Genomic DNA, 18158 nt, shown 5'->3' with positions numbered 1-18158 from the left:
GTTATATTACACCAAATGATATTCATATATTTTGTCCTTCCTCTCCCTAGACTGTGAATAGGAGGCAAAAGTTAATATCATCTTATTAATAGGGTAATATTAAAATCCATTCATTAGAGTAATATTAACCTAATGTTATAAACATACTAAGGCTGAACCAGAAGGATAATCACATTTCAGGAAGCAAAAGAATTAATTTAAGGAGCAAGGGGGGGGGAAGGAACATAAATGTCTTGCATTTTATTAATTGAGAAAATCATAAGATTCTATGAATTCTCTTTTGCGAGAAAATAATATATATAAAATATGATAGCAATTTCCTGTTAAGTGCAAAAGATATTCTAAAACAGGATTCTAGCTCTTAGAGATATAAATAGTTGGAAATAAAGAAATGAACTTAAAAAACATGTATGATTCATTTTCAGTTCACTTTTGGCTCTTTTTTTAAAAACAAAAAAAACCAAACATTTGATAAACCAGCCATAAAGAAATCAAAGATACTGTCCCTGCATAATTTGAGGATTAGCAGTCAAAAATAATTGATCTCAAATGCTAGATATGTTTTAAAACCATGGAAATAGAAATTTAGCAAAGTAATAATGCAATAAGCACTTTTAAAGGTGGACTCTCAAACTGATTCATACATGGCACGTGATATCTTGTATGTGAATTCTATGAAAAGCTAGTCTGAACACTTTGGAAAAAGCAATTAGTTAATTTTATTTTAAATTATGCAACTTCCTTAGATTTAATGACCTCTGTTAAAATGTACAATTAATAGATGTACCATATTTTTCGGAGTATAAGATGCTCCGGATTATAAGATGCACCTACCTTTTTTGGGAGGAAAACAAGAAAAAAAAATCTGCCTCTGTCTCCCAGCAATTTTCCTCCTTGCAGCAAACAGCAAACAGCCTGCTTTAGTTTCATTTTCATTTTCAGCACAGCCTGATTAGCACAAGAAAAAAAATCTGTCTCTGCCTCCCAGCAATTTTCTTCCATGCGGCAATAGGCAATGACAATCCCTGCAGCCTGAAACAGCTGAGGGTTGGGAGGCTGATCCAACTGACAATCAACTGCTTGTGCTAATCAGGATGTGCTGAAGCTGAAATGGACTGTTTGCTGCAAGGAGGAAAATTGCTGGGAGGCAGAGGCCAAAGGTTGGGGACAAGCAGGTGGGCGTGGCTACATTTGGTATATAAGACACACCCAAATTTTCACCCAGTTTTGGAGGGGGAAAGTGCATCTTATACTCCGAAAAATATGGTAGGTGTTTCTTTGAGATGCTGAGGAATTAGATAACCAATAGCTCTTTTTACCCCAAACAATAAGACCAATGGAACAATATTTAATCAAGGTGCTAGCATGAACCACAATTCTAATCTGATTTCTCCAGAAGCACATGGCTGCCATTATTTTTAAGGATCTTACTTTCCTCACTGCTTCTATCTTGATTACAACTGTGAATATGCAAGTGTTCAAACTTATCTTCTTTGGACACTTTCCCACAACCTGCAGTCTGAATAAAAGGGTGCCCAAATAGCAAATTATTAACAAAAAAAGAAAAGAAAGAAAGAAAAAGAACTAAAGCTATTGAATATTTCCAAATGAAGATCTCCGAATGCACAGTATTGATTTTCAGGAATGTGAGGGACAATAATGACAGTCTTGCCTGTATTCATTTCTTTTGAGCCTATTCAGACAGAGGTGACAGTCAAAGACTAGTGAAGAAAAATCAAGTGAGAAGGGTACGGATTATAACTGCACACACAACCAACCCTCTTGTGTTCCTCTATTTTTCTCCCCTTTAAACATGTGGCTGGGGATATTAATAGTGTGGGCATTAATGGTACTCTTTAAAAATACTGAAGTAAAACAAAAAAAAATGAAGAAAAATATTTTATAAACAAAGAAACAAAATCCTGCTGCTCTGCTGTGCATGCTTAAGGAAATCGTTATATCCAACTAGGTACTTACAAGTAATAGGAGTAGGAATATGCATTTCTTCTAAATATGCAGTCAGATGAAGGAAATGTCCAATAGTGGGGAAGAAGGAAAAAAGCATAATTAGACTTCATATCAAGGATTTTAAGTTTGAACTGTACATAGTATTGCAGAGCTGACTCTACTACCAAATTTGCTTTCATCTCCTATAGTTTTTGAATAATTGGTCTGAGGTCTGGTTGCTACTTTCCTCAAACAGGAATGTTTGCACGTGACAAGTACAACTTCTACTAATGTTTTGTATAGTCCTGGGCAAGTCAGTTCACAATGCTTCAAGTTCCTAACCAAACAAAACAATACCTACCAATTGTTTTAAGCCTGTTTAGGCATGAAGAAGAACACAAGTTTAGAGGTAACTGAGGTCTAAATTTAAGACTGAAAATTCATAAGCAAGCTTTTATAGGATTGAAGAAGGGGCTATTTTGTGATTCTGGCAGCAATAACGGTTGCATTCCATGCATCCATTTTTGCCATCTAACCTCTAGTTGCTACTTTGTAGAATAATCAGTAAATATTTTAATTTGACACTCTCTGAATGTCACAAAAGAGCCAAATCACATTGCAGAGAAGTCAATCACATTTAACCACATGACATTATTTGAAGCTAAATAAGTGGAAGAGAAATGTTATCTTAGATCAGGGATGTCAAACCCACAGCCTGTGGGGCAGATGCATCATGCGCTGGTCACGCCCACCTCGTTTAGCAAAGGGGAAAAAAAGTCACGTTATGTCACATGATGACAAGTGATGCCGCAGGTCTTCATCTTAGATGAAGAAAGAAAGCGGGGCGAACAGTACAGTGACTAAAAGCAGAAAGAAGAACAATCACACAGTGAGAATAGACTTACTACATGAATAAACAATTTGGAAGACTGTCCCAAAAATAATCAAGGGAAGGAGCAAAGTGAAAACAGCAAGACGAAGTAATGAATTCTTTGGCTGAGCTCTATTAAATACAAGTTGATAATTCACTTCCTATATATTCTAATAATGGAATTGCTTTTGCATATGAAAATGTAATAAAATAAACTCTGCACTTCATAATTCATAATTATGTATTCTAGATATAAATGCCACCTCTATAAGCAAGCTGATGTAGAAAAATTTGCTGGGAAGAGTATTGTCTTGGCAAAGATTCAAACAATGTCAAATACATTAACTAGTAATGTACACATACATATTTAATCTGGATGCTTGTAAATCTAGGATTCTTGATTAAACCTGAATTGCCGTGCATTATGAACACACATGCAAGCACATCTTGTATAATTGCACAGAATATCCCACTAGTAGATCAGCTCCTTTGAGCATTAAAATATTCATTTTATATTTCTCAAACGGGTCTAAGATTGTTCATCTTGTACCCTTGGCCACCCTAGTTCTCCACCAGCGTTCCTACCTCCGGCAATTCTACACCCGCTATTCTCCTCAGCTGACATGCCTCCACCAATTAGCTGTGGACAATGGGCCACGACCACTCCATCCCATGCACTTTGGAGCGGCCGAAACACAGGAGGGTTCATCCTGGGTTTTTCAATGCCCAGGACAGTTAGCACTCAACAAATCAGCTAGAGGGGGTGGAAGTAAGGAATTCTTTAGAGTGAATAGAAATCCAGCAAAAGGAGAGAGGCGTACAAAAGTTTGCCAAAATGCCTTCCTCCCTTCCCCCCTCTCTCTTCTCTCCCGTCTCCCCCCCCCTTTGGAGTACAGATAAAGAGTTGCCCTAAAGCATGGAATTCTGCAATTTGATTCCTGATAATAAATCCTGGTGATTCCTCATCAGGATTCTGAAGATAATGATGATGATGATGATGATGATGATGATGATGATGATGATGATGATGATGATGATAGGGGTGGAAGGGAGGAATTTTTTAGAGTTAATAGAAATCCAGCAAAAGGAGAGATGCGTGCAAATGTTTGCCAAAATGCCTTCCCTCTCTTCCCCACTCTCTCTCTTCCCCTTGCCTCATCTCCCCCCCTTTGGAGTACGGATAAAGTACTCCCTTCCACCACCCCCTCCTCCTCCTCCTCAGAGAGGAGGTGAGGGGAAGATGGGGGGAGGGAGGCATTTTGGCGAATTCTTGTATGCCTCTCTTCTTTTGTTGGATTTCTATTAACTCTAAAGAATTCCTTACTCTAGCCAATTTGTTGGGTGCTAACTGTACCGGGTGTCGAAAAACCCAGGACGAACCTTCCTTCTGTGTATCGGCCGCTCTGAAGCATGTGGGATGGAGTGGCCATGGCCCATTGCCCACGGCAAATTGGTGGAGGCATGTCAGCTGAGAACAATAGCCAGCAGAGAATCGCAGGAGGCCGGTGGAGAATTAGGGGCTGTATTGAGACAGTCCCATTCCATTCTCAAACTACCTATGAGCCATAAAAACAGCTATACAACATAGGTTTTGTCAAACCACTAGAAAGCACATACATAGTTTAAATTAGTAAATTGGTGTCATACCAAGAAATAATCTGGAAGACATTATTTGTATCTCTTTTCCTCTCTGGAGTGAATTTTATTTGAGATGTACATGAATAAGGATTGCAGTTTTGCATAAGCACTTTGGAACCACACACATGTTCACAGTTAATGCACACAGTGCATACTAAATTATCTGCTTTAGAAATAATAACTTTCAAATACTCCTAGCATTCAATTTCTTCCCCTGCTGATGATATATCATGTTCTTCCCACTTAGTCATTAACCTCCTGAAGTTCATCCATTCATATTGGAATGTGTTACACCTTGAAGTCACCTTGTAAAACAAGGAACAAGTTGTTCTCTTTTGACAAATGTGTCACATATTATTACAGACAACAGACAAAAGCTAAAACTATACAGTGAGCTACGCTTAATATTTTAACAGATTTAAAATATTACTACAGTTTCAAGAGGTATGATCATTGGTAGTTCTTGAATATCAGAAACTGTCAGGTAAAACATCTTTGTAACCAACCAACCACTGCTCTAAAGACAAAGCTGTATACAGGTTTTTTTTTTCAGTTAAACAAGGGGTGGGATTTCTTAGCAGATTAATTTAGCTCTGTTGTCTATTCCATCTTCCTAAATTCCAATTTAACTAAGACAATTTGTAAAACTAAGTCACAAGGAGGAAAATGTAGGCACATTTTTTGGTTCCTTTGCATCCTTTCTATCAGTATGCACATGTCCAGTGTTATAAACACTGGAAATAACCATGTTAATTATGTTTTAAGATATAAAGTTCATTACTGCAAGTGCCACAAGAAAAGGACTCTTGAAATAACTATTAGAGTTTGCCAATTTCCTACTAAGAATACATAGGGCCCAGAAAAAACAACAACAACACATGTCTCAAACTTCAGTATATGTTTGGAATGATTGATATCTATCATTTGTCCAACTCCAACAAAGAGAAGCATACAAATGAGAACATAGCACAGAGGGAATACTTAAACTTCTGAAAACAAATATTCTATACCAGAGTTGACAAAATAAATGACTTAAACACTAAGTCTTTTCAAAGCTTTTATACACACAGTGTGTAATCTGCCCTACAGCTTTGGGCATTAACTTTAGCAAGCCACCACAATGAGGTTTTAGCAAGCAAAGCTACAACTGCATCTTCTCCACAACTTAAACAAACAAGTGAGGTTTCAGTGTACCATGATTCAAATTTATTAAGGCTTTATACTGCTAGGTTGTTCAAAAACTCCTCTTTTTCCATTCACATTCCACTGAATCCTTTAAAAACTCCAATTCCATGTTCATTATGTTATGGTACCAATATATGGAATTAATAGCTTCAATATTTATGTTTCAATTACTTATGCATGAAATGTAATTTCAAGCACATTTGGTATCTCATTGCCTACCATGTTTCATTCATTCTGATTGATTACAGATTTCATCCTACTGATTAGTTCCATTTAAATCAATGAGACATTGGTTATGACTGATTTAGATCCAATGATTTCAATGGGAGCTTTTAAGTGTAGAATCACTTGTGATGATAATACAAAGATTTCATTTTCTCACTTGGCTCCTATAAAAATGACCCAACCTCCAACATTTTAAATGATCACTACATAATACTGGATAAATTGGAAAATTATGGAAAATTAAATCTTGAAAAATTATGTAGAATTGTTATGTACAACACATCTACATGGAGAGATGCATTATTTATTTTGTTCATAATAAAGTTAAAAATCAGAAAGTTCGCTCTCCAATATTTTATCAAACAAAATACTGCTGAATTCATATTAACTATTCAAGTAAATTTCCATTCTGTGAACTTTATTGCTTTCAAATTTTCCAAATTTGAAGTGCTTGCTATTGCACACAAAACCACATATAAATCTTGTTCATTTATTTAAAGGAATGGTTCCTCTAAATATGTGCCCTGGAAACTATTATCTTTGATTAAGGATCTGTGGCATCTACTATTGCAAAAGGAGGCTTGCCTAGAATAGACCAGGATGAAAATGTTCTCAAAACTGTCCCAGTTATGCAAAGCAATGATGGGGAAGAAATTATTTTTCCTCTTCCTCTCCTTGTTCTAAATCCTTAATTTCTAAACTCCCACTGATTATTGGGATTTTGGTTACCCTTTGTACCCACATTTTTGTCATTCTACTTCTATCCTTGCTTAAATGTATATATGCTCCTCTCTACATGTTCATTTCAGTAATTAATATGTTTTGTAAGGACTTGAATTACTGCACATGCTGGTATTTTTAATAAACAGTGGTAAAGGTTATTAGGTTATGAAATCTAAAGAGAACAAGGCAGGCATATAAGACATCAAATGGTTATACTTGCATTTATTAGAAAAATAGTTCTTCCCTCCAAATATCCACAATGTTTGAAGTTTTAGTACCAACTAAGTGCTTTTAAAAAAAGAAAAAGATGGAATAGTGCATCTGCTTTACTGAAACAAAGATAAGATGCTAGATAAGGAAGGTTTTCATTTTTTGTACATACATACATAAAATTAAAATAAATATGTTTCCTATTACTTTCTCAATATTTTTTTAAAAAGTTTCTTAATGAAAGTTTGGCCGCAACACTTTGTATTTATTTGTTAAATTTATTTGCTTTATTTTGCCATGGGGCTATACTTCTTCATTCCATCTTCCCACAGTTCTCATAATGAACACCTCCTCTTCCCAATGAAGCTATTTACTCTTGGAAAAACAAAAAACAAAATAAAGAAAAATAAACAAAATAACAAAAATAAAGCATTTTAAATACAAATGTATTTAAGATGTCTCCATCATCTTCCTTTTCTTGTTTCTTTCATTTCCATTTCCAAGTCAAAAAGTACTGTATACCCTGTATAAAGTCATCCAACTTTCTCTCCATGTGCTCATTGCACTTTTCATGTTATGTGAATAAGTTTGAATAGGGATTAATTCAAATTCTACACATAGAAAAAAAATAAGAGTGAACTTTCTAAAGATTCACAGAGGACTCTCAACACAGACTCCACAAATCAAAATTTTGGAGACTAGTTTCTAGTTCCAGTTTACTAATAGATACAAGGTTAGCCTATGGTCCTGATGAAATTGAGCAAATGTAATATAAAACAATGGCGATTAAAAATACCAATGGCACCATAGCTCATTTAATCTTTAACATCAAAAGAATTTTCTCCACCATTTATGTACAGATGGAAGCTTTTTTTCCTTCTGAGATTCACAAACTAGAATAGAATGATCAGAAGAATCTTCCATGGTATTCATGGGAGTTGTTTGGAAAATAATACATTAAATTACTCCAGTTGCATGCACGTATATGCTTAAAGAAAGACATTAAAGCCACTATTGAATTCAGGAAAATACTCCAAGTACATAAAAAGTAATCTGTTATTGATTCTGAATCATTGGAAAATACACATTTCTACAACTATTTGCCTGATGTCCTAAATGATAAGCACCTTGCATTGATCCTATTTTAGTGATTGATTATGTGCCATCAAGTTGTTTTTGATTCCTGGCAACCACAGAGATATATTTTAATATCTTCTTACAATAGAAGAGATAGATATGAATATAATATGGTTTGATCAATGGAGCAGCAGAAAGAGAAATACAAAGAATCTAGACTATTACAAGGAAGAAAATTTAGTACTTCTATTGAAATGTAAAACATGTTTTTTTCATATTCTAAGTTTCCTTTCCCTGCTACATGTCTAGTAATAAATTCCTATTTGCTAAAAGTTGTCTCACTGCTATCTGTGTGTGAAACTAATCTATTCTTAAAGGTTCCAGCATTTATTTTAATGGATTAAGGCAATTTGTGGATTTATTCAATAGCACATTCATTCATTAGTATTTAAAATGAAAGGGTGATTATCCCCAATAGAAGGGAGTTTATAGACGAGCTAAAAGCTGCTGTCCTACTTTCTACTTTTCACCCTTTCTATGCAACTAATCTTCAATTTAAAAAGTAAAAAGGCTTTTTAAGTTTGAATAGACAAAAGAAAGAGGTTTTGTTCCTACAGTTTGTGTGACAGGCCACATGACCAGAGAAAACTATGAGGCGACATAGTCCAAGAAGTCCTAGGAGAGAAGCCCCTATTTTCAGAGGCCTGATGATCTGGAATCACACTAAGCATTAAAAAAGAAAGAAAGAAACCCCTGAACACTAGGGGCATTAAAAAAAAAAAGGATGGTAGTTGGTAAATTGTAAATTCAGACACAGAGAATAAAAGATTTTAAAGGCCTGACTTCATTTACCTCTATCGTCAATATTTTGATTTTTCCAGATACTGCTAATTAAAATTAAACCAATAATTATCTGACTGAAAAAGATAGACTACTAACAGAACAGGATTAACACACAATTTTATTAGAATGTACCACTAGTTTCCCTTTCTGAAATATTTTGGTAATGGAAAAATAAACAGAGAAGGAAGGATATTTGTTAAACATGATACATCTTCTGTATAGGTAGTCCTCAATTTATGACCATAACTGGGACCCAAATTTCCATTGTAAATCAGTGTAGTTGTAAAGCGAGTCATCAGGTGATCAGGCCCAATTTTATGATAATTTTTACTAAGTTATTAAGCAAATCTAGCTTCCTCCATTAACTTTGATTGTTGGAAGCCAGCAGAGGTTTCAAATTGTGATCACATAACCTCTGGACTTTGTAAATGCGAGCGAGTTGCCAAGCACTCTAATTTTGATCATGAGCCTACAAGTGATGTGATGGTCACAACTTCGAGGATTTGTTGTAAGTCATTTTTAGTAAGACTGTTGTACCTTTGTACCATCATTGAGTGAATGGTCACAAGTTGAAGTTGTATTCAGTGCTAAGGCTATTATTGGCTATTTAACTAAAGCATGTAGAACAGCAAAATGTTAATATTGTGAGGCCTGAGTGTAGTCCAATGAATCTGAAGTGCTTACAGTATATTCAAAACTGAATAACTTTAATTAAACTTCTCAAAAGCATCTCAGTTTGATTTTTGTTTATGTCAGTTAGATAAAATCTTTTGACTACTTATCCAACTTTAATTTCAACATTACTTCGATTTTGTGACAATTTTGTTGCTATTTAATTCCAAAATATTTTCTCTTTACCTAGTTCTGCCCTGCTATCACTCTCCCTTTTGGTTAGCAAAATGCATCAGGAAAATTAAATGAATTGTGTCTGTTGCTGATCAGCCATAATGCCTTCGGCTGTGAGCAGATGCCACTGTGATATCTGAAGGCAATGCCTCAAGTTTGTCTAATTAAATTACTATTTTTCTGCCTCATTGCTTTAAAAGACAAGAGAATCTTGTCCTTGTTGGTCGGTGGGCTGAAAGACTACTCATTTTCTGAATTCAGAACAGCTAGGATACATGATTATTGTTTTTGTAATATCCATCTTACTATTTGTTTATTTAATTATTTGTGAGTACTGGGTTTTTGAAGACTCAGTTCCTTTATTCCTCAGATATTCCAGCTCACCAATGTTTTTTTAATTTGCTTCTCATTTCAAAGCACGATAGATTTTTTTGCAAACCATATGTCTCTCAATATGACAATACTTTCCACTGTGATCCAATTATTGTACAACTTCTGACCTACTTGATTAGATGAAGGCATAAAAGTAACTTCAGGGCACCAACAGATTTTGTTGACAAGATAGTCCTGTTTAATGTCTATTTCTAGCTTGCTTCTATTTTGTAAGTGACAAAAGACAACTGAACCAAAATACTTTTTGTTAAAGCTGGAGGGCCCCTATTGCTGTTTTCTTAATTATTGTTTGAAAATGGATTGTGTACAAGATTATAAAACCGCCAAAATGTATTTGTATAGAAATACTAATTGTCTCCACATGGTAGATATTAAATTCCTAGGTTCAAGTTTTATCTTTCTGGCAATCCTTCATTTTCTGAAATTAATTCGTTATAGTAGGTTAGAAATTTGCTAACTACCATCCTGGTCATAAATCACTATGGGGAAAACAGAACCCTGACAGAAAAAAAATAGTTTAAACTGGAGGTATTAGGAGTCAATTAGTAAATAAGAGTAAGTTTATAGTGTACATGGCTCTTTTCTGTCTAGATGGAAATCAGTTAAGAAAAAGCAGTCAGGCAAATTATTTTCAATGTTTTTCGATCCATTAATTGCTCTTTCAACTGATCTATCCTCAGGATCATTGGCTTTTCTTTGGAGCAGGTTTCCCTCCCCATAATAATTTAAAGTGAATCTGCCTCCTATTAACTTAAATCCATTATTCTTTGTCCTGTATTCTGAAATGAAAGAAAACCAATGTTATATTTTTTACATGACACATGTTCAAATATTACAAAAATGCTATCATATCCTCTATATCCCTCTGGCTAAACATAGCTATAGGTATTTCAAACTCATTTATAGAATTCAGTTCCTATCCCCTTGGTTATACTCATTGGTTTTACTGGAAACACTCCCAATTTTTCTAAATCTTTCTCCCAGTGTGGCATCTAGAACTGGAATCAATATCAATAAATGTATATGCAGGTTTATCTTTGCATCCCCAATGCTTTGATATGTCATTAAATTTACTAGGGAATATAGATCAATATGAACCATAGGGTTCAGCATTTCTGTTGAATGCTGTCTAATGTCTAATATTAATTACCTGTAATTGCTATTGTTTTATTTGCCATATTTGTATAAATTGTAGTTTATACCGCACGGTTTATACCGTTTTGTTATACAAACTTTGTTCTAATCTGGTTACGCTTAGTGAAAAGATAAATAATTGTAGGAAGAAAACATATAAATTACTTTTTTCCTTCCATTCCAGAATTATTATATTATATTTCATATAAGTATACTTTAAAACAATTAGATGATAAATAGCAGCATAGTGAAATGTAATTAATATTCAAACACAATGGTTATTCATAAATAAATAAAGGTAGAATGTAGTTCCATACAAAAACATTTATTTATAAAAAACATGTATTACTTTTACTCCAGTTACTGCTTCAATTATATTTTAATGGAATTAGTGAAGAGAAAAGCAAGTCTATGCACAAATGCCCCCAAATGTAGCTTAGTTGTGTAAAATTCACTAATTTGCTTCCATTTAATGGAAGCAAGAAGCTACAGATGAACAGCAAACAGTTTTCAATCCAAAATGGCCAGCCCAAGAGCAAATGACTCATTTTGAAGAGCTTTGTGGGCAAACCACTCTATGTCAAGTTTAAAATCCTTCCAAAATAATCAAACAGACTGTTTGGTTGTCAAATACAAACATTAAATAATGTTTGAATTAAAAATGAAATGGTTCAAAATTTGAAAGGGTTCAAATTCAGTCGTTTTATATACCCCTTCAGAAGGCTACTCTCCTCACTCCCCGTTATCAGCAAGAGAAACTGCAAAAGCGATATAGTATTATGTGTATAGTATTTAAAGTGTATAGTATTTAATTCATTGAACTGAATTTAAATTTAAGTGCAAAAAATGTACGCAGGATTTTTTTTTTTTTTACGAAGAGTTCTAATGCTTGTGTATAGGCTATATTTGTAGATTGCTGCTTGTAAGCATCCTCGGGGTTTATAGAGACAAATGGTAACTGGTGTTTAGTATAGTAGAATTTATTTTATGCATGTTTTTTGATGGACTGCTTGTCTTTGCTATAACAGAGACTTAACTGTAAGAAAATACTTTTAAGAAACAAGAAAAATGTGTTAAATAGGTTCCCTCTCCCCTGTACCATTTATTGGTACCATAAATTATACTTATATATAATTATACCACATATATAGAAAGCTGTACTGTAGTTCTAAACTTAAAGGAGTTTAATTAAAGACAACTAAAAAAAGAAACACGAACCTCCTGGTATGAGCAGATTCCTATGACTATCATAGGCTCAGATTGGTATACTATCTGGGTTCCTTTAACTATGCTGAAATATAAGTAGTTTTTGTATATAATCAATACAAAAATGCTTCCTTGATGCTAGAAACTGCCAAGTTAATTGAATGACTAAATCACAATATGTAGTAGGCATGGTGATCATAAAATGAGAGCAAGGAAACTCAGCATGCCATGCTGGTTCGAAGTGTGATAGCCAGTGGTTTACATAGAAAGCATATACAGATGCAAAATAAAATAAAATAAAATAAAATGGCCTGCTTCAAAACTTATTTTTTTTTCTAATACATGCCAGCAACAACTTTGTAAAGTGGTGGTCATATGAACCAAAACAAATCCTTCATACAGCTCTTCTTTCTCAAGCAAATTTTAATAAGTTTGTCCATCTGAAGTGCATGGTCCAGAGGAAATGGCTGTCATTGAACATGCACAGTCAAGCCACACTTAGCAGATTAATAATCACCTTGGATCTACTGCACCGCTCCTTCAAAAAAGAATAGAAAGGGAGTTTTTGGAAGCAAACCCACACATTTCATAGCTTGTAATAACAATAGCAGACAAGCAACATCATAACACATGAACTGCATATGTATCAGTCTTCAAGTACACACATACACAATTTGAATATAATGCTCTTCTAATGAATTATTCCAGTTTGAAAAATGCAAACATGTAATGTTAATAAAATTGTGTACGTATTTATACACCATTGAACATCTGATGGTGTGGAAGTATAATCAACTAATTTCCTTTTTGTAGCTAAGTGAAATGACTTGCTCAGGTAATACAAACTGGCCTGAATAAACCACAACTTTATATTATTATTGGAATAATATTTTAGTAATTATATCTTCAACCAAAGAATCTTGGGAAGTGTAATTCAATGAAAATTTGTACATTTTGTTACTTTTTCTTTCCCAGACTGGCAGAGTTACAAATCCCAGACTTTTCTGGGAGAAAGAATGAGATTATAAACAACAAAAATCTATAGTATGGATATGACAACATGTATTGAGAACTCAGAACTTAAAATTGGTTTTTATATATTTAAACACTCATATATTTATCCCCATGGTAAATAAATATCAAAAAGTTCTGCATGTTTCCCACACTCACCAAGCTAGTAATAAGTAAATCACAATTCATTATTCCATCAAATGGCTGAAGGAAAATATACATACATCACAGCCACACAACATATAATCAGAATAAGAACCCCATGCAGAGAAGAACCTTTCCTTTAGCCACAATATAAAATTCCATGAAAAGAGGAAAAACCTCTAAATCAGGGGTGTCCAGCCTTGGCAACTTTAAGACTTGTGGACTTCAACTCCCAGAGTTTTTCAGCCAGCAAAACTGGCTGAGGAACTCTGGAAATTGAAGTGCACAAGTTTTAAAGTTGCCAAGGTTGGAGACCCTTGTTCTAAACTGCCTCACACTTTGCATCCCCAAATGAGCATAAAATATGCACCAATTAAATGCTAAATATTTAAACAAAAGATAACGGCAATAATAAACATTCCCAAACCAAGGCAATGTAGAGATCTTAGAAACATACCTCCTTTTGATGGTAAGCATCGCTCCCAAAAGGATAATTACGAACATCAGAAGACCAGCTATAACTCCAGCCATTTTCACCGTATTATCAACCTGTTTTTCTGGTTCCACCACATTAGAATTCTGTGTAGAAGCTCCTTAAGAAGTTGTAGAAAAAGAGAAAATAAAAGCATTGTTGAAAAATCCCAGGTAAATCAGATTTCAACAACTGTTCAAATGCAATAAAAAGCCAAACCTGTATTTGACCATGATAGAAAGAGAGATGTATCTTTGCCCCAAATATGACAAAAATAGTTTCTCTCTTCCAACAATATGCTCTGTGATATAACAGACTAAATGGCCAACATAACCCCATTTCAGTAAATTTATCATGCATTACCACATAATGTAATTTTGTATGCCATTCTTTTTTTAAAAAAAATAAATATTTTTATGTTTATTAATTTATTTATATTTTTTATTGGCTGCTCATCTTACCACAGGGTAATTCTGGGAAGCTTACAATCATAAATATCTATCTATCTACATTAAAAAATAAATAAAAGCAACCATTAAAATCCAATTACAAGTAGGGAGATGGGGTTGGAGAAGTGGGATGTGCTGTTATTCGATCAACCACTTTTTTATGTCTAATGAAATGAAGATGTCAGACCTTGGAAAAGTGTGTCAAGTGAAAAAAAATGGATAACCATTAAATCAAGTATGTATTTAATATTATTATTATTTTATTTATTTGTATAAATATATTACTTTTACAAATATCTACAGGTGCTGAACACAGCTTTCATTTTCCTCACAACAACAACTCTGTGAGGTGAGTTGGGCTGAGAGAGAATACCTAGCCCAAGGTTATCCAGCTGGCTTTCATGGTTAAGACAAGACTTGAATTCACAATCTCCCACTTTCCCTGATGCCCTGATGCCTTAACCAGTAGAGCAAACTTGCCAGTTCTTTATAAGAAGGTTTGTTTATAAAGGATTATTATATATATTTACATAGGAGTATTAAAATTAATTGAGAACACCCTTTGCCTCATATTCCTGGAGCTTTGAATACCATTTTAATTGCCAAAGCTTCATAACTGAAAAGTGGGAAGATCTCAAAGTGCAAATATAGCTCTGCTCATATTTTACAACATCAATAGCTATTCTAAATATGCATCCCACACTTTCAGTCAGCAAAAATATTTTTGCTTCATTTACTAAATGAAGCAAACCAGGATAATATGCCTAGCTATGACTTTCTGCCAGAAATTTCAATAACAGTTGTGCTCTGTCCAGTATCCCCAATGACTAGTAGAACAGCATTTTAAGAGCTTATACTTTATGGATTACTGCCTCCAGCATATAGCAATTAAGGGAGCATCTGAATAGGATCTATGTCATTCAACTGCTGCAATTGTCCAGAAACATATTGTAATAGCAGTGGTATTTCTCATGCCCTTAAGGGCTTCCAATAAACCAGAAAACACTCAAATGAAATTGGTAAAATTGGATCTTCAATCTCTGGAGGCGCTCAAACAAAATCAAGTGAAGCTGCTTGCATTTGGAAATACAGTTTGCTAAGAGTATAGACTGAACACCAGCAGAAGATTTTGAAGAGTTTTCAACTGTCTGGTTATAGTCGAAAAACATTATTCAGTATGTGCATGAAGTGACATTCCTTATTGCAAGGTACACATAGTCTCTATATAAAGAAATTGGAGGAATAAATATAAGAAGTTAATTTTCACTGACTACTACCTAAACAATTAGTGCAAGATAGATTGTGCATTTCATTTCAGAGTACAGTGAAATTCTACCTGTTTTTCACTGCTTGTGTTTGTGGAAGAGTGTGTGTGTGTGTGTGTGTGTGCATATCTGTGTTTGTCTATATCTGTGTGTGTTGGTGTGTATCAGCCGTGGGTTTTTACCCAGTGGGGGGATTCAAGTAATTTAACAACCGGTTCTCTGCCCTAATGATTTCTTCCAACAACCAGTTTGACAAACTGCTCAGAATGTTAACAACCGGTTCTCCCGAAGTGGTGCGAACTGGCTGAATCCCACCATTGTTTCTATCAGTTCACCCCGGTTCAGGTGAGCTGGTAGCGGCGGCAGCGGGAGGCTCCGCCCATTCACCCAGACATCATCACAGATGCTCTGCGCATGCGCAGAAGCGCCATGTGCAAGCGAAGCAATCACATGCTCACAGTTCCAAACCGGTAGCGAAGGTAAGTGAAATCCACTACTGGTGTATATGTGTGTGTGACTGTTAAAATAATTTGATGTGCATGATTTAAATAAATGATCAACTATGGTATTTGTTTATTTATTTATAAGCCACCAGAAGCAAGTGTGTCTCAATACTTTAGAATCTCAGCAATTAAATATCAATGCACAAATGCTACTGTCTTAAACATCTTAGCCAATCTACAACAAACATTTATTTATTCTGCAAAGAGTTGGATGGGGAAATCAAATTCAGAGCAATAGTCAAATCTCCTCCACACCAATAGTTATTTAATTAATAATATGAAGACTAATTTGCTATAATATTTTACGGTAACATTTTATTTTACTACAAAGTAGAAAGAGAAGAAGAGGATGACCAGCCCCAAGGTGCATGGACTTAGTGGCAATTAGTAAAGGAAGATTTGGAATATTCGAAGGACCAGGTTAAGGATAGATGATCATAGAGAAAATCTATCTAACAGTTGACCCTGACCTGATGGCACATAATCAATAAAAACATAAATAAAGTAGACTAGTAAGGCTGAGGAACTTAGATAGGCTTTCATATGACTTTCCTAATAACTCACCTTCCAAACTATCAGGGAGGAATAAGATAATGGCTAGAGTACATAGTATGATACAAATAGTCTGCAATAATTTATAAAATTAATTTTCTATTTTCTAAAGTCTCCAATACCCACTGCCATAGATAAATTAACTAAGAAGTTACATATAAATTATCCAAATTCTTCTGTCATACAGAGAAGATGTATATCATTTCAGATGTCATAATATATCAACAGCTACAACATTTAACATTGAAAAAATATTGTGTTTGTCTCTAGCATTTATCAATTCCAAACAAAGATCTGCATCACAGTGTCAATAGAAGGTAGAATTTTAAACCTGTTTGTATTGGAACAATTTTATCATAGATTTTCCATTTTTTAAAAGCAACATTTATAACTGATTCATTTAATTGGATTTCTATTTTTCCCTTTGGCTCTGAATATCCCTGGCTGTGCACCACTAGAGGTAAAGAGGTAAACAGAAAAAGATGCTTCAGAGCATGTATCATGAAACCACTGTCAGCAATGGCTTACAGCAACTCCATCTTTTTCCACGTTCAAACAGCTTTGCTATCTAGCTGCAGAACAGTATGAAGAAAAGATAAACTTCAAAGTACCTTTTTTCCCTACAAACCAAAAGTATTACACAGCCTTGATGTGTAGCATAATGCTTTGTTATAACACGCAATCTTTTTTGAAAACTAGCAAAAAGTGCCCCTTTCCTAATATCACTAATTTTATCACTCCAGAAAAGCTGTGTCTTGAGGAGGTGGGGAGGGCAAGATTGATAGCTATAAATCTATTTTATAACTGATATCAATACAAAGCTAACAAGTGATTCTTAAAAAAAACATTTTCTTCATGTTTTATCAAGATGCTGGCTTTACCAGCTCTCTGGAACTTTCAACCTCTCTCTCTCTCTCTCTCTCTCTCTCTCTCCATCTCCATCTCCATCTCCATCTCTGTCTTTCTGTCTCCGTCTCTATCCATCTCTCTCTCTTTGTCTTTTCAGGACATGAACACAACTGGCACTTCAGTAGCATTATGTTGACAAGGAGAGGAGACACCTCTCCTGCGCGAGCTGCACTGGCTTCCGGTGGTTTTCCGGGTGCAATTCAAGGTGTTGGTTACCATCTTTAAAGCGCTCCATGGTTCAGGACCTGGATACCTTCGAGACCAACTTCTGCCACCAGTAACCTCCCACCGGCCAATTCCTTCCCACAGAGAGGGACTCCTCAGGGTTCCATCGGCCAAGTTATGCTGGCTGGTGACACCCAGGGGAAGGGCCTTCTCTGTGGGAGCTCCTGCCCTGTGGAATGAACTGCCCCCGGAAATACACAAGATCTCTGACCTCCGTGTGTTTCGCTGTGCCCTTAAGACCCTGCTGTTCCGCCAGGCAGAGCTATCTATGTAAATTATTTTTAAATTGGTGTTTTAATTTTGGGTTTTAAATTCTGGCTGAAATTGTTT

General features: G+C 34.9%; 1 protein-coding gene across 8 annotated transcripts in view; it reads right to left on the bottom strand.

Annotated features, from left to right (window-relative positions):
* PTPRT (protein tyrosine phosphatase receptor type T) overlaps positions 1-18158 on the bottom strand; it is a 677232-nt gene that overhangs the window by 75174 nt on the left and 583900 nt on the right. For 2 of the 8 annotated variants that reach the window (XM_034413956.3, XM_034413964.3), the window contains 3 exons: positions 13911-14046; positions 12816-12836; positions 1978-2007 (listed from right to left, as the gene is read on the bottom strand). In XM_034413956.3, the coding sequence (XP_034269847.1) occupies positions 1978-2007; positions 12816-12836; positions 13911-14046 (187 nt within the window). The remainder of the gene's footprint in view (positions 1-1977; positions 2008-12815; positions 12837-13910; positions 14047-18158) is intronic. The other 6 variants (XM_034413960.3, XM_034413965.3, XM_034413963.3 and 3 more) reach the window with 4 other exon arrangements.

This window comes from Pantherophis guttatus, chromosome 3 (assembly GCF_059756535.1).
Source record: "Pantherophis guttatus breed Tessera chromosome 3, ASM5975653v1, whole genome shotgun sequence".
In the NCBI taxonomy this organism is placed as follows: Eukaryota; Metazoa; Chordata; class Lepidosauria; order Squamata; family Colubridae; genus Pantherophis; species Pantherophis guttatus.
The sequence above is the reverse complement of the archived record's forward strand: the minus strand, read 5'-3'. Positions and strand labels throughout refer to the sequence as shown.